The sequence below is a fragment of the Trachymyrmex cornetzi genome, unplaced genomic scaffold (genome assembly GCF_001594075.2).
Source record: "Trachymyrmex cornetzi isolate Tcor2-1 unplaced genomic scaffold, Tcor1.1 scaffold382, whole genome shotgun sequence".
Classification (NCBI taxonomy): Eukaryota; Metazoa; Arthropoda; class Insecta; order Hymenoptera; family Formicidae; genus Trachymyrmex; species Trachymyrmex cornetzi.
Window position 1 is genome coordinate 117,809 of NW_017298555.1, and position 18,060 is coordinate 135,868.

At 33.2% G+C, this 18,060-nt stretch overlaps 3 protein-coding genes and 1 pseudogene across 6 annotated transcripts in view; 2 read left to right on the forward strand and 2 right to left on the reverse strand.

Moving 5' to 3' along the window:
* LOC108763763 (uncharacterized) overlaps nt 1-1,781 on the reverse strand; it is a 3,892-nt gene extending 2,111 nt beyond the window's left edge. The window contains exons 1-5 of the mRNA XM_018511624.1: nt 1,719-1,781; nt 1,007-1,156; nt 625-718; nt 176-366; nt 9-36 (exon numbers count right to left, since the gene is read on the reverse strand). Coding sequence (XP_018367126.1) covers nt 9-36; nt 176-366; nt 625-718; nt 1,007-1,140 — 447 coding nt within the window. The 5' untranslated portion in view covers nt 1,141-1,156; nt 1,719-1,781. The remainder of the gene's footprint in view (nt 1-8; nt 37-175; nt 367-624; nt 719-1,006; nt 1,157-1,718) is intronic.
* Nucleotides 1,782-2,588: 807 nt separating this feature from the next.
* Nucleotides 2,589-3,671, forward strand: LOC108763774 (lisH domain-containing protein FOPNL). The gene is made up of 3 exons (XM_018511642.1): nt 2,589-2,732; nt 3,040-3,249; nt 3,431-3,671. Exons 1-3 carry the CDS (start codon nt 2,705-2,707, stop codon nt 3,565-3,567), a joined length of 375 nt encoding a protein of 124 aa, XP_018367144.1. The 5' UTR covers nt 2,589-2,704; the 3' UTR covers nt 3,568-3,671.
* Nucleotides 3,672-4,238: 567 nt separating this feature from the next.
* Nucleotides 4,239-18,060, reverse strand: part of LOC108763772 (something that sticks like glue) — a 42,190-nt gene continuing 28,368 nt past the window's right edge. For 3 of the 4 annotated variants that reach the window (XM_018511640.1, XM_018511639.1, XM_018511638.1), the window contains 3 exons: nt 9,236-9,487; nt 7,320-7,553; nt 4,593-7,116 (listed from right to left, as the gene is read on the reverse strand). In XM_018511640.1, the coding sequence (XP_018367142.1) occupies nt 4,593-7,116; nt 7,320-7,553; nt 9,236-9,487 (3,010 nt within the window). Of the gene's footprint in view, nt 7,117-7,319; nt 7,554-9,235; nt 9,488-18,060 lie in introns of all 4 variants that reach the window. The other variant, XM_018511641.1, reaches the window with a different exon arrangement.
* On the forward strand, nt 15,675-17,539 carry LOC108763773 (uncharacterized; annotated as a pseudogene).

The following is an 18,060-nucleotide window of genomic DNA, read 5'->3' on the forward strand; positions in this document are numbered from 1 at the left end:
CCTATGACACCCGGAAAATTTGTGTGAATGAAATACCTGGTAAAATACGATTGCATTTTAATTTTACACATAGCAAAAATTATAGTATATTTATTATAAGTTTTAAATGCACTTACATTAAAATTGATATACTTTTAAGATAATTATGAAATTGTATTTTTTAATTATAACTTACGTTTGCTGAATAGTTTGAATCTCATCATGTTCTGTAGGGAATGTTATCCATTGTGGCATTATAGCATTTAATGCATGTATAATTTGATGTATTGCTCCACTAACGGATGATTGACACATACAACTTAGGAAGTCCTGCCCAATTCTCCTCTGATAGGAACCTGAGCTTAAAAAGCTTAAAGTTGCTAAAAGCTTTAAAATAACAAAAAAAATTAATTTAAATATAACTATTTTAAAATATCAATACTATAATAAATAATGAAAGCTGGTTTTACATTAGACACAAGCTAATTGCAAACTTGCTACAACAGCAATCTGAAGCGTTCATTTCAAAATGCTTCAAATTGGCTGTTGCAATAATTTTGTGATCAACCTGCATCCAATGTAAAACCAACATAAGGAAATCTAAAATTTTAATTCATAATAGTATTTCTTTATATGCAATTTTACCTTCAGTTCTAATGGAATTGCTGTTAATCGTATTGCTACTTGCATATGAGGCTGTATAAAATCGCGTAATGCTAATGTAGCATCTTTTGTTAACCTGTGTATTTAATATCTTGTTTAAATTGTTCCATAAACATTTAAATAATATACAAACCATCAATATATTCTGTTTTCCTTTACTTATTTATATTGAATAATATTATAAAAGAGCCGGGGCATAAACCTTTGCATAATGCATAATTTATAAACAGAGATTCATCCAATTACAGTCTTTTTTTTCTATGAAATAAAGAACTGATTAATTATCTTATGCATTATGCATGCTTTATGCATTATGCAATGGTCTACGTTTCGGCTTTATTTATTAAAGTATAATTTTACTTACCGATATAAATGAATAAATTGCGATTCTAAAATTTCAAATGGATTACTTGCATCACGTAATTGTCTTCTTCGAATTTTCAGCATATTTCTTTCTTCTTCTTCTGCAAGTTGCAGCAACCACCAAGCTGCAGCCATGTTATGCCAATATATGCTAAATTAAAAATCCATAAAAGGTTTTTATTATGTATAAGAATAAAGCAAGGAGCACAGACTCTTGCATAATACATAACACATAATACATAAGAAAATGAACCAATTAAAGTCTTTTATTTCCTTCTTTTCCATGAAATAAAGGATACTGATTGGTTGATTTTCTTATGCCTCATGTTTTATGCGTTATGCGAGAGCCTGTGCTTCCCATCTAAGAGTGGAACAAATCAAATCCAAAATAATATGATGCATCATTATTCTTGTTCATCGAATGTTAAAGATAAATGATGCACTATGCACATCACATGAAATTCATTTCCAGTCATTTAATATGTATACAAATAAGTAATATTATTCAAATTCTAATAATTATGCATGTAAACATAATGTATTGTACAAAATAAATATACTATGTATTTACATATATTTTTATTTTTCTTGAGATTTAATTGTTAGACTGCATCGAATAAATGCACTCTACAATATAAGTCTCAAGAAGAAAATATATGTAAATAAAGACTTGTTTAATTTTTACAATATATTATGTTTAGAAACACAATTACCGGAAATTAGATAATATTGTATTTGGGTAATTATGAAGGAGACGGTCGACCTCATCGATTTTAATATTAGGCTCGATTTTAATATTCGATGCGTTTTTGCACGAAATCAACGAATCTGGCAGAAAAAAGTGTCGCTCTGCCTCGCGAGCAGAGATATTAAGCGTTAAAATTGACGACTATTGAGGTTAGGAAATCTGTCATAGCGCTACATGTAGTTGGTAAAATTTGATATAGTTTTTATTATTTTTCAATATCAAATGCTCACTTATTAAAATAATTCATATAATACACACATATATGTATACAAGACAATATAGGTATTCTTCTTCTTCTTCTTATTTGTCCTTGTTTGGTTTTCCAACTCAACGATGTAGGTATTACTGGATCACTGCATCATAATTCCCCATATTTCCACCTTTCCGCTCACCAATTTCATGGCTAAAAAGTTCACGCGAAAACTTTCACGTTTCCGTAGTTTGAAAGTAACATGGGGTGCTTTCCAGCAAGGGACACAGTCAGACACAGTGTAACACAGTGAATCATACGTCCTTGTTGTTTGCTTACGTTAAACAAGGATGAAACGATTCACTGTGTTACACTGTGTTTGATTGTGTCCTTGCTGAAGAGCACCCATGATCGCTCAGTTCACGTGAAAGTTTTCACTTTTCACGATTCCGCCCTAGGGAAAAGTTACATGATCGCTACCCTGCTCACAATAGTCAGGGCGACTAATTCCGTTTTCTGATTGGTTGAAGAGCGTCGTACGATGAAAATCGGATACAGTGTGAATCCAGCATTTGGTTTCTAGGCAAAACGAGTTAGCAACACTGGCTCCATCTATCTTATAAGTCTATGGTCTTTATCGGTTAATTTATGGTCTGGCAAGAAAAGGATTGTCAAAAGCAAAAATTGTAAACCTTAAATGTGTTTTTGTAACTTGTTTAGATTTTGGATTTCCGAAAAATATTGAATGAGACAAACGTGAAATGGCAACAGAAAAAGATTTGATAAATGGTATTTAATCATGTAAATATTGTATATTTATAAATATTTTACAGTCAAGAAAATTACGAAATGATTGACATGTATAAAATCTATCATCCCTATTTTCGTATCACGACAGTAAACTATGATTCGAGCAATAACGTTTTGTACTATTTTGTATAGGAAATATTTTTATTTTTTCATTCTTTTATCGCTTACACACTTTCTATTCATTTATTGTATTATAATATATCTGATTAAAGATTTTCTTATTAGCATTCATTGTGTATCTGTGAAATATAAAAGACAATTCTTTACTTATATTTTGAATTTGTAGCTGTACGAGAATCCCTAAAGGCCGATGGAAATCTTGATCGAATAAAAGCGGAAATGCGTACAGAAGTAATAAAATTGCTCGATTATTCTAGCAAGGAGAACAAATCAAATACTATAAAACCTTCACACGATATTGTTTTTCTCAATGAACTTGTCCGAGAATATCTGGATTGGATGGGTTATAAGTATAGCTCCACTGTATTTATCGCAGGTATATTACTTTATGGAATATATGATATATACACATATACTCATTGATATAATCATTGTATATCATTATATTAATTAGCTTGAATATAATGGACTATATAAAGTGTCAGATAATTTTTTTTCTTGAACGAAATCTCATGTGCGGATAAGGTAATATGATTGAACAAAAGATGTTATTTCAGAATGCAATCTTCCCAAACATTGCTTGGATCGTAAACTTCTGGCACAAGGTTTAGGAGTAAAAGATAGCGGAAAGAGCAAAAATTTACCGCTGTTGTGTGGTCTTATACAAACATTTACCAATTTAAAAAATACCTAATTATAAGATCTACACGAGCATGTATTGAACTGCGATTTTTAATTACTATTTATTCATTTCCTATATATTTATATATGTTACAAATCTCACATTTATTTTATATGTACAAACATAAAAACATGCATAAGATTAGATATATACAGATTATATTTATTACAATAAATAATAAAAACCAAACACAGTACTTAAATCCCATCTGTAACACATGGCAACTTTGTTAGTAATAACAAAGCTGTATTACATAATGTAACATATAGCATGATGAACGCCAAGTCGACATCTTTTTTTTTATTTCTATATGTTCATGTGAGACACAAGAATATGTTAAAAGAATTTTATCATTTTATTTTTCGTGATTTTTCTTACATATTGACATTAAATTATGAAAGAACAATATAATGGTGAAAGAGGAAGGGAAAGCAATATATATGTATATAGATAGTAGAGATCTTAAAATTGCTCTTTTATACTCATTATATAATTGTAGTTGTTTAAAGACTTACTGCTTCTTGACAAAATTGCCACAAAATTATATCGGCTACAATGTATACATGGCTTATTATAATATATAAACTTACATAGCAATACTTTTTAATATATTAAGTCAGAACATGACAATTATGCAAAGGCTATATCATGTTATTCTTTTCCTCTTTTTTTTTTTTTTTTACGTTAGAACAGTTTAACTATTGTAGGTATTTTCAATTTCCAGCTTTTGCTTTTTTCTACTCGTTAAATCGCATTAATTTGTTCTGCCTGCTCAATGTTTACCTTTTACCACTTGTACCAATAAATCATTCGATAGTATTCTACTACTAAATGACGCGTATTTAAAAAAACTTGGTTACGCCTTGAGCTATAGTAACGAGTATAAAATAATAACAATTATTATTACAATTTCCATATTTGAAAGTACTATACGAAAAAAAAAGTTCTGGCCTTTTTTCCTTTATTGTTTCTTTCTAAGGTAAGATAAGGTAAGGTAAAGATTCTTTGATTGAACATCAAAGAGATATTTAGTGATGTCATTTATGCTTGGATTTCTTCTTCTTCTTTGACTGCTTACTTCTACTCTTTGATTTTTTCGATTTCTTCTTATGTTTCTCTTCGTCGCTGCTGCTATCGGACGAATCAGAGTAAGTGTCCGAGTCTGAACTGCTGTCCTTCTTGGCAGATTTCTTCTTTTTATGCTTTTTATGCTTCTTTCTTTTCTTCTTGTGCGACTCGTCACTGCTATCCGAATCGGAGCTTGTAGTGTCGGAACTGCTGGAAGTGTCCTCGCTGCTACTTGACTTGGATCGTTTTTTCAAAGATTTGATTTCCATCTCTTTGTCCACTTCCGTTTCGTCAAGCTTCAATTTCTTCGCAGGTGACGGTTTTCCTTCCTCACCATCCGATTCCGAGTCCGAAGCCGAGTAGTCGGGTTCGAAGCTCGCCTCGTCGAGTATGCTGCGTTTGCGATCAGACACCAGTCTCGGATTCTTCCTTTGTTTCTTCGACGACTCTGCTAAAGACGGCTCAATATTCTCGTAACTGACTTTGGTCTCGTTACCATCCGATTTGTCCTTAGAAAGCACACTCTCCTTGTGCTTTTGCTTCTTCTCCTGATTTTTGTCCTTATCTTTCTTGTGCTTCTTCTCTTTGCGCTTTTTATGCTCCTTGGATTTACTCCTACTGCGATGCTCCTTTTTTCTCTTCTTTTCCTCCCGAGACTTCTTGTCACGTTTTTTCTCTTCTTCATCATCTTTCGACTTTAACAGGCCGATCTTGACTATTTCTGTTCTCTTAAATATGCAAGTCGAGGAGGGTGTCCTACCTCTGTGTTCGTGATCTCGTTCCTTATCGCGATCTTTATCCACGCGTTCTCCTTTGATGTCGCTTCTATTGGAACGAAAATCCATTCTGCAATCAATTCTATTCTCCCTGTCGGATTTCAACTCGCTTCCATGCCTGTCACCTCGGAAATCCGACCTCTCCTTTGGTCGATCGCCTCTATCCTTGTTGTCACGTTTTCTCTCTTCCAAGAACACTTTTCGTTCGCCGCTAGCAGTTAAGCCCAACGAAGAGGACTCTACGCGCCGCTCTAAAAGCGGAGGAGAGAGCCTCTTTTCCCTCCTGGGCGATCGACTTCTCGACTGATTCTCGTTTTTGACGTCACGCCTCTCCAGAAATCCCTTTATAGGACTAATTTTTCTCTCCTTGACATCTTCGATCTTCTCGCCGAGTCTCTCCTTCGCGGACAGCCTAGTCGGCGAGTAGGCTGTCTCTGGCACGGGTTTGAACTTGGTACGATCGAGCTTGGCTTTCTTCGCTGGCTCGGTGATCTCGACATTCCTCTCGTTTCTACCAACGTTGATCGTCACGTTGACGCTCTTTCGCGGCTCTCGATTGGATGCGGACTCCACCGTCTCCAGCACCTTAGGTTCGGGATTCTGATACAGTATCTTTCTGCTTTCGCTGATCTTTTTGATCTCGATCGGTCGGATCGCATTAATTGCTTTTTGGAATATGGCGTTCTCCGCACGCTTCAGTACCTCCGACGTAACCATTTTGATCGATTTCGGTTCATCATCTCTCGGTATTTTCTCCATCGGCGATCCACTCACGTTGTCATCGTCATCGTCATCATCATCGGGTTTTTCGATCGTATCATCCCTTTCCCATTTGGACAACTCGGGTATCGGTGCCAGAAACTCGTCTTTTTTCGGCGATTTTTCCGTTGACAGCATGATGGTAGCTTCCTTTGTCTCAGTCTGCGAATGTTCTGAAAGTAAAGAATACTTCTCCGTGATCACAGTGTTAATTTCTGTGTCATCTAATCCTCCGTAGAGGCTATCAATCGGTTTCATGTCCGACTTGAGTTCTGGAATCGGTTTAAAGTTTGGATTTGGTGGATTCGTGCCAAATTCCGTGCGATCTAACCGACCACTGCCAGGACTGGATTCGTTGAATTCCGGCGGTTCCGGATTCATCGCCAGAGATTTATCCTCGAATTCCTCTTTGATCGGTGTGATAGACACTTGGTTGGAAATACATTCGATCCTATTCTGTATATTGTCTTCCTCGTTACACGCCTTTATAGAGTCGGTTTTGTCGGGTGGCGAAGACGAAGTGTCATTATTTATTTTACTTTCAACTAGCAAATCGTCCGCCTCTGTCGTTTTAATTGTTAGATCGTCCTTTGCTACTTCTTTCTGATTAGATTTCTTGTCTTTCTTCTTCTTCTTCTTTTTTTCTTTCTCATCACTATCTTTCTTTTTCTTCTTTTCCTTTATCTTTTTCTCTTTTTTCTTCTCTTCTACTTTTTCCTCATGATCCTTTTCTTTCTTCTTCGCATTTCGTTCAGGAGACAAATCTTTAGGATCGCCCCTAGATTTCTGCGAGTATGGACTTAAGCTTTTCCTACTCTTTTTCCGCTCCATCGAACGTCTCTCGTATCGTTCGTGACGATCTCTGTCTTTCTCGGTTTCGTATTCGCGTTCGCGTCTCTCCTTCTCTCGCAGCCGATTCTTATCATCTTGCCGATGGCGATCTCGATCATCTCTATAACTGCAATAATAGATAAAGATATAAATGACATCAGATAAATGATTTCCGACATATTAATAAATTAACTGATCTTTTTTTTAGCACGGAATTTTAAATAACAAATATGTGTTAAAATTTTTATTATACATATTGATTCTTGCTAACGTACTAAATAACTTTAATTTAATTTCATGATTCTTTAATTTGATTGATGCAGAACATACCGATCTTTGTCGTAATCTTTCTTCTCGATATGCCTGTCATCATCTCGACGATCGCGAATGTGTCTATCATCTCGTTCCTTCTCCTTTTCTCTTCTGTCGCGTTCGTCTTTCTCTCGTATTCTATCTTCGTGTTCTCTAGATGGGACCTGCCTATCACGATCCTCGCGATCTCTATTTATGATTCTGCGATCTCTGTCATCCCTCTCGCGTATACGATCCTCACGTTCGCGACCTCTTTGAAACACAAAATACAATACATCACAAATATAGTCCTTTGTAATACGATAATTTCTTTTACAAAATGTAAAATAATTCAACAAAGGATAACGGTGTGTAAATAAATTCATTCATTAATACAATAATAATATAATATACGTTTCGACTCTTTGTTCGGGTCCTCTTCAGTACATTAATAATAAAAAAATTAACTGTCTAATATATACAATAATAAAGACGTGATATAAGTACGCTATCGAATTAATTGCTAATTAGTCTTACAATATCTTTAATCTAAAGACCAAAAATATAAACACGCAAATTGATGAATTGTTGTTAATAAATTATTATTGTGTTAACATTCTCAAATATATTAATCCATAGATAGATCGATACCAAATTGGCAGATTTATTATACAAGAAACAATGTATGTCAATTATATAAAATTTAAGTAAAAAATAATGAAAGAAACTTACATGTAAAAGTTGTATGGAATATATTTGAGGTTCTGTCTGTTCGAGAGCTAAGAATCGAATGATACAATAAATAAATGTTGACCTAACAAGAAGCATTGAAGAGAAGGGAGGCATCAAGTCATAATAAATAAAAATATTCAGTATCTAAACGCTTCATGTCCATTTTTGTAAATTCAATCCGTAAGTCTATTTTTGTGTATTATTTCCGATATTAGAGAAGATGGAGGTAGTAGTGAGTCTAGTTGATAAGGTTCTTTTTTATCCTATCCTAGGATATTTCCATAACAAAAACTTCGGTAAAATTATAAAAATCCTATTAAATAATGGATATCCATTAAAATTATCATTGACACTATCAGAAAAAGGTTGCATACAAAATTTGATCAGATTAATAGAAGTTTCCATAATTTGAATAACTTCAACGCGGATAATAAAAACATTAAAGAGTTAAACGTAGGTATTTTACCGTATCATTCTTACCCAAGATTTCGGAGAAAATAAAAAAATTTTTTAAGAAAGATCCTACTATTAGTTTGGTATATATTGCCATCAACAAGCTAAGTAAGTTTATTAAAATTCCGAAGGATGAGCTTCCTACATTGTCGCGCACTAACGTAGTTTATAAAATTAACTGCATGGAATGTAATGCGACTTATATGGGACAAACTTGCAGAACTTTAAAAACAAGGATTAACGAGCACAGGAACTATTGTACATCAATCATAAAACGACACAGCGTTCAGTGATTACAGAACACAGATTGGAGACATCATGTAATTTTAATTGGGATAACATTAGAATCTTTGATGAGGAAAAATTTTACAGAAAAGATTATGTGTATCGGAAATGATACACATACAAAAACAGACACACGGGTTGAATTTAAAAATGCGAAGCGTTTAGATCCTACGTATTTTTATTTATTATGACTTCATCTAGACGCGAAGCGTTTAGATCCTACATATTTTTATTTATTATGACTTCAATGTTTCTTGTTAAGTCAATATTTATTTATTATATCATTCGATTCTTGGTTCTCGAACAGACAGGACTAAATTTATTTATACATCGTTATCCTGTATCGGCTTGTAAAGGCAATTAATTTTATTTTATTTATTTCGAGTGAGCCTTGAATTTTTCTTATATTGATTCAAGAGAAAGCTTAATGCTCTTTAACTAAAGAGTAATTATCTGAGACTCGATACAATGTCCAACAGTATTACCTCTCGTCCCTCAATCTATCACGTTCATCATTATCACGATCCTTGGACGAATGCTCCCGATCTTCTTGATCTCTCAAGGAGCGCTGCCTCTCGCGATCGTCCCTCGATGGTCTCTCAGAATGTTCGACACCCGGTGGCGAAAGATCGTAGTAGCCCTCGGTACCAGGCGGTGCTACGTCATCGAATCGTTTATGTGATGAAGAGTCCCTCAGAGGACTGTTAAAACGCTGCGGCGGATGAGGTCCGGAATATCTGTTGACAGAAGGTCAGTACAGTACTTGATACATTAGTATCATCCTGCTGAACATTAGATATCCTTAAGCCTTCTTTTTTTCCCTTTTTTTAAAAATATATATTGCCTTTTTATAGAATACAGCGCGCGAAGAACGCTGTTGCGTAGAATAGTTGTTAGTAACGAATTTATTTAATGTCAAAGTATATCGAAAAAATTAATCGTGTTAAGATACTCTTAGAGAAAAAAGAAACTCAGAGGATAGTTTGTCCCTTAAATTTTCTTCCATTCTTCCGTCAATTCCGAGGTTTATTTGCCACATCTGTGGTGTATGGAAGACACCTATTTAATAAAAATTCAAATAATTAAGACAAAAATATGTTAATTTTTTAACAAAATTATTGCACTTTTTTGATCTCCATATACAAGCTGAAAGAACGTAATCACAATCACCTCTTGCCGATACTTTGTTAAAATTATTAACTAAAAGAATTATGAAATACAGAAAGCAACATTTGTAACTTGAGCTGCTTTAAAATATGGTGAAAAATATATTTTTTCATGACTACAATTAAGTGAATATTCAAATAATTATATATAAATTAGATATAAAAATTAAGAAATTGTCAGATTGTAGCCTTTTGAAAGAGTGACCGAAAAAATTGCCCGTTTTTTGAGCCCTCGATTTTGGAATTGAACTGTGTGCTAAATTTTACCTTATATTGAGACATTAATCACAGAAAAGTTTGAAGTTGAGGTGACAATTACCATCAAAGGAAAGGGTGAAAGTCCATTCTCGAATTATCATAAGTCTGCAAGGTCCGATATTTTAAGAAAGTTAATCCAGCCGGGTGTATATCAATTGCCCACATCGCTAATTGGCTAATTTAAAATAATATAATCTCATTGATAAAGCAGTTAAAAATTACTAGAAACCGGCCGATGTGAGTGGTGTGTGCAATTGAACTGTGCAAGTACGCCGTTCCCGATCCAGCCGATGAAGGCAAGATCGCAGTTGATTCAGCCGATGAAGAAAAGATCAATTGAATTATACTGACTGGTGATTTTGTAAATCAATTGTTTTGAATGTAAAAAAAAAACAAATTTTTGCACAGATCCCCCCTCGTAATACGTGATCCCCCTTTTTCCCTCCTCCTCCAGCTATAATAACAATTGTCACCTCAATCTGAAACTTTCTTGTAATTAATATCTAATTGTAGAATATCATTTGGCACACAGTTCAGTCCAAAAATGGAAGGCTCAAAAAACGGACGAAAACGCTACCTTTTTTTGGTCATTCTTTATGTTTGATTTATGTTTGATTTGTTTATATTATGACATGATACATTTTCAATGAACACTCCCGAATCTGATATCGAAAATAAATAGAAACAAGCTTTTTTTTCATTACAAATGTTGATTTGGCCCTGAATTCACCTGATTCAGAAACCATGCAGACGTGTCAATCAGTTGGCTTGCTTCTCTCCATGATGGTCCTCGATATTCTTCCTTGCTTCTCTCTTCTTGTTCCACTTTTAAATTACATTTCATAATATGCATGTTATATATACATATAGAAGTATATATACAAAACACTGCAAATTACATACATGCATTTCACATTAATTATTTTACAATATTGTAATTTTAGTAAATAAACAAAGAACGCTCTTACTCTCTACAATACAATTCTTAAATAAAACATTATATTGCACATACGGCGGTATCAAGATTAATTTATATAAAAAGACTTATACATACATATGTACATATATTATACATATATGTATGTGTATATATACATATATATACAACATACATACATACACATATATACATATATACATAAATTTTTATGCAGTATAGTCATTAAACTAGAATTTAAAATAAATCTTATGTATATTTAATGTATATTTGATCTGATATAAAATATCAAATACTGTATATAATTAAATGCACACATAATTTAATAAACCGCTGTTAATGAAATAACGTAATGTATAAAGAATTTTATGACAATATTACATTATACTTAATATATTTTATATAAAAGTATATTTTAAAAGTATATTCTAAAAGTAATAAAATATAACATGTACAAATACATACATACATACATACCCATACATATATATGTATAATATATTTAAATAGCTATATAAATATATCAAAATTATTTTTTCTCATCGATATTACAATATATCTTAATAATTAAGATGTAAAATTTTGTATATAGACAGATACTATTCGTAATTAGCATACATTAATATTGACAAATACGTGTTCTCTCTCTCTCTCTCTCTCTCCGCGCGCGCGCGCGCGCGTGTGTGTGTGTGTGTGAGTGAGTGAGTGAGTGAGTGAGTGAGTGAGTGAGTGAGTGAGTGAGTGAGTGAGTGAGTGTACTGTATGGGAGAAGGATGAGCGTGTGTACCTGTGTGATGTATGCGTAGATATTGGCGTATGTATATTTAAAAAAATCGACAATCTCATGGTGAATTCGGCACACATGCACTGATTCCGCTCTAGTGCTGCCTTGACATGGTGCAAGTGCAGAACCACTTTAGTGCTATGGCAAATTACAATGTCAGAAACGTCAATGGAATATTTCTTGAACTCGTTCGGTTCATTCGATTGGTTCGAATATAGATTCAGCACTACACTGGCTCAGTTTTCATTTGTCGAATATGACAATCTTAACACACTGAAACAGTGTGCACAAGCCGAATGAGTGGCACTGAAAAAGTTTGCACTCAGTGCGCACTAGTGCGATCTGCCGAATTCGCTATTAGTCTTGATATAAAAAACAAACTTGAAATATCTATTTCGTTCGATGGCGCAATATTCCAAAGTCGGTACAAGGCCTAAGGTAACTGTCCCTATTATTGTGTCTGTCCCTTATTAATGGCTGCGTTCAGCAAAATGTTTATTTTGCGATAAACTGTTGGAAGTTTTTTTCGGGCTGATTGGGTTATGCTTTTAGATCAAGAGAAATGGTCCTATCTCAGCAAAGAATCATAAAACGGTTGCAAAATTGTTGTGTTCTGCTGAACGCAGTCAATGTGCTTTTGTATTTCAATAAGCCATAAAAAAACTAGTACGGATAAATAAGAAAAACGTTCTTTTTGTTAAATTAAATTATTAATATATACGATATCAAAGATAATATTTCACTTTTTAACTATTAAAGTATTTTAAACACTTTTCGAAAGATATGAAGAATTTATGTGAATCCATTAATACGTACCGCAAGATTTTAAGCTTGTCCCTATTAATATGCCCTATATTGAAGCTGAGAACGTTGTTATGAACATATTATTGAAATAAGTATAATTAAGATAAGTATAATTAAAATATGATTTATGTAATATTAACTTAAACAATTAGCTTAAATTTATTACCTGTTTGTAACTATATGTTAAAATGAGTCAAATGCGGATAGGTACATAAATTAGGGGCACATTAATAGGGTCGTTGCCGCTTGGAGAACTCGTTAATAGAAACAAAAATGTGTTTTTTATTTTTATCAAATCATTATAAAGTATTAACATTTTTTAATGAAAAATAGACAGGACTCTCAAATATTAAAAAACTAAATCGACATTAAAAAGGACATATAAGAATCAAATAAATACTTGAATATAAATATATCACATAAATACAAAGAAATTTAATTAAAGTTTAGAAAACCATTACATGTTTCAGCTTATTATTAAGCCATCTTCAGATGATCCATAATTATTCCTCAAGATATCCATTTATATTCGTTAATTCACAATAGTCCTTCATAAATTTTTGAGTGCTCGATGGGTGTCCAGAACCAAAATTTCTTTCTCAACGGACTTACAGATCGAAATTTTGAAATTTCTAGATATTGCATGTATTGCCAAAAAAAACTATTAATATTGATATATGCGAGAAAAACCGTATGTTAGATAAAACTTTTATGAACACTCACCGTACATTCGAACATCTCAATGTGATAATCAAAAATTAGTAAAAAATATCAAACTCAGAGATAACAGAGTGGTCAAATATATATAAAAAAAGTCATAGATAATTTGTGAAACAATAAAATAAAACATGCTCGTGAAGTGATAATTATCACAGTCCAAAATGTAAATTGTAAAAAAATGTAGTTTTAAAAGACTGTTCCGAGATATGTATTCACTAAGGCATCTCGCCACAAAATACTGAATTTTATTTTAAATTTTATCGATAGAATGATATGACATAAATTGCGCCAGTGTCAAATTTTGTCTATAATAGAAATATATGCTTTATTAAGACCTTCAGTGTCAGTTTGAAGATTAATTATTATTCGCTTGTTTTTTAATATTTAGCATTTCCGAGATCAAATATTTATTATAACATGGTTCTTCATCTAAAACTTTAATGTTATCCCAATCGAAATCATGTTGCGTTTGCATCCTATATTCAGTTATTACAGAACGGGTAGTCGTGTCCCAATTAATATGTTTGCGATGTTCTGCAATCCTTGTTTTTAATTGTCTGCCCGTTTGTCCAACATAGGATGCATCACATTCATTGCAACAGATCTTATAGACAACGTCACATTTTTTTATCATTCTAAACTATCTTTCTGCACTTTAATGTACTTGTTAAGCTTGTTAGTGCTGTGAAATGCAATTTTGATGTTATTATTGTGCATATGTTTGAATTTATCCGTGAGCCCTGGGATAAAATGCATCACAAACCAAGATACACTGTTATCAGGATCTATGTTATCTTCTTTGTTATTCCGTATTTTAAATTCTCTTTTATGAATGCTATTAATTCTGTTGATAATAGTGTCAAAAATAAAATCAAGTAGATAGTCATTATATAAAAGCGTATTGATTATAAAATTTATATTTTTCAAATGATATTCTTTGTTAGAAAGCAATAAAACCCTATCCACCAAATTAAAAATTATTCCTCTTTTTTTAGATGTGGAATGGTTGGAAAAAAAGTTGATGAACCTGCCCAAAAAGGTTGGTTTCTGATACCAATCAAACCTTAATTGTTCATCATTATCTTAACATCGAGAAAATTAAGAGAGTTATCACCAATCTCTAGAGTAAATTGAAGTCGATCATGAACAGAATTAAAACACTCAAAAAATGAATCTATCATTTGATTTGGAATCGCGGCACAGATCGTCCACATATCTATAATAAAAAAGAACTTGACTGTTAAACATATTAAGAACTGTTTTTTCTAATTTCTGCATGACTAAGTCAGCGATGATAGGCGAAAGTGGAGAACCCATAGATGCCGTAATTCTGTTTATATATAATGCTATTGAAAATAAAATAAGAATCTAAAACTAACCGTATTGCTATTAAAAATTCAACTTTCGGTAGAGAACATTTCTTTGAAATATGATTCCAGATATCATTAATACAATCCATAGCATAATCTATCGGTATGTTCGTAAATAGTGAAGTAACGTCTAATGATATTAACTTATAATCTTTGTTAATTCTTGTTCCATTTAGGATATCAACTAATTGATTGCAACGGATTGCAGAACATCGCAAACATATTAATTGGAACACGACTACCCGTTTTGTGATAACTGAACATAGGATGCAAACGCAACATGATTTCGCAATCGATTGGGATAACATTAAAGTTTTAGATGAAAAATCATGTTATAATAAACGTTTAATCTCGGAAATGCTAAAAAACAAGCGAATAGTCTTAATCTTCAAACTGACACTGAAGGTCTTAATAAAGCATATATTTCTATTATAAACAAAGTTTGACACTGGCGCAATTTGTGTCATATCATTCTATCGGTAAAATTTAAAATAAAAATTAGTATGTGGCGAGATGTCTTAGTGAATACATATCTCGGAGCAGTCTTTTAAAACAACATTTTTTTACAATTTACATTTTGGACTGTGATAATTATCACTTCACGAGCATGTTTTATTTTATTGTTTCACAAATTATCTACAACTTTTTTATATATATTTGACCACTCTGTTATCTCTGAGTCTGATATTTTTGACTAATTTTTGATTATCACATTGAGATGTTCGAATGTACGGTGAGTGTTCATAAAAGTTTTATCTAACATACGATTTTTCTCGCATATATCAATATTAATAGTTTTTTTGGCAATACATGTAATATCTAGAAATTTCAATCTTCATTTCTTTTGATCTGTAAATCGTTGAGAAAGAAATTTTGGTTGTGGACACCGAGCATTCAAAAATTTATCAAAGACTATTGTGAATTAAGGGGTAATACCTAGTCGGAATTTTTTTTTAGACAAAATTTTTATTGGCTTAAATCACGCATGAACATGTCTAGAATGATGTCCAAAAGGAATTATAGCTGAAAAAATTTTTGACCCGTAACAGGCGAATTTTCGGAGCAGCTCCGAACGTGTGAAAATGACAAATTGACATTCGGAGCGCGTCTCGCCTTTAAAGGTATCCTTGAAGCCAAGCCCTACAACGATTTTACTGTCACGAAGAAAGAGTGCATTGATCATGTCCAAAAGAGGATGGGAACACGATTAAGAAATTTGAAGAAAAAAACTAAAGGTCTGGGAGGTCGTGGAAAACTGGCAAGCTCATCGACGAATTGTCTATTTATTACGGCCTTGCAATCCGAAGAAATCCGGAATCGGTTGAAAAAATGCGAAATGATATTTACGCAATATTATATCATAAGATTTCAACCGACGACAACCCGCAGCACGATAATTGCCCGACTGGATTGTCATCGTGATGCTCGTGGCAAAAGACGCAAGCTTTAGGAACAATCGATGATTATACGCATAATCCTGCAATGCCCGACGATGTTTACAATGCTATTCAACCAATTTACAATGAACTCAGTTCCGAAGATCTTTTATCCCGCTGCTTGGGAGGATTCACCCAAAATTCGAATGAGTTGTTCAATTCCGTTGTCTGGTCGATAGCTCTGAAAACGGTTTCAAGCGGAAAGGGAATACTTGACATTGCTACAAACATTGCAGTTGTAACATTTAATGACGGATTATGTGGCGTTATGAAGATTCTGAATGTAATTGGAATTACATGTTGGTCGTCAATGTTTCGATTTTTGCATGACAGCCGACTCGCGCCGCATTCAACTCGCCGAGCACTCAATGTCCGACGCCGCCAAAGCCAGCCGCCGTGATGCAAAATCAGCGAAAAAAGAATCAGAGAAGCATGACATCGACGCAGAAGGCCAGTTATATGGTGCTGGGATAGCAGAGTAAAGGTAAAAAAATTGGCAAGCCCGTATCTTAACAATTTCACATAGAAAACACATTGTCAAACTTCAAACGCGTTTTTCTCGAAACCACGTTTTCAAACACGGCTAGCAACAGAACTCGAGTAATTTTTATCCGATTGACTTGAAAGAACCCCGCCATAATCTTATGGAAATTGGGTTTCAGCGAAACTTTCTGGATTTTTTATATGTTGTAATCCTTACCATCCCGAACAAAAGTCTCCATGGCCGTGATCCTCCAAATTCAATATTTCGATAGATAAAGAGCAAACACTATCATAAATCCATATAATTAGATTATCAGAAGAAACCGTGCTTAACCCTTGCCAAAGCAATAGAAAATAATTAATTTTATATATGTATGTAGTAAAATGGGCACTGGATCATAGAGTTAATACTCAAATACTTGGATGACTCTACCTTAATCAGTATACTTGCTCACGTTCATGTTTATCTGATGACAAATCTTTGCATTGGCGTTACTGCATATTATGTTGTATATTGATTAATAAATGAAAAAAAGTATATTGATTAAGGTCAATCATTTAGTTCACTATTGACTCTATGATTCTGTGCCCATTTTACTGCGAACATGTATTGCAATTAATTTTTTTACCGGTTTGAAAAGATTTAAGCACTTGTTTCCCCTGATAATCTAATTATATGGATTTATGATAGTATTTGCTCTTTATCTATCGAAATATTGAATTTGGAGGATCACGGCCATGGAGACTTTTGTTCGGGATGGTAAGGATTACAACATATAAAAAATCCAGAAAGTTTCGCTGAAACCCAATTTCCATAAGATTATGGCGGGGTTCTTTCACTTTACAATTAGATATCTTTTTTTGGGTGTAGGGATGGTATATCTACAGAGATTTTAGAAGAAGTAGATCACGTAATCAAGGAACGACTTTTTTTAAAATTGCTACCAAATTTTTAAAATTCAATATTTCTTAATATCCATGTGTACTTCTAAAACTATACTCATGTAGATTATGAAAAAAAATTTTTTTTGTTTCAGACACGATCGTTGGAGACTTCTACTGCTAGCCCCGGGACGCCTAAAAAAAAAATCAGCTGTATTTGCGCGACCTGCAAGCCGCCATTTTGTAATGAAAATTAATAAAAAAATTTGTGTTTGCACTTCAAGACATGTAAAATAAGCCCTCAAAATTTCACATTGATCGGTTCATTAGCGAAGTCACAAAAAATTCCCCAAAAAACCTCTAATTTTTGGCTACCGGCTAGGTATTACCCCTTAAGGCGATGCTAAAGCCCCCCTGTTTTACCACATTCCTATTCGGTGGGATTTCTCCGTATTGGATGTACGGATTGC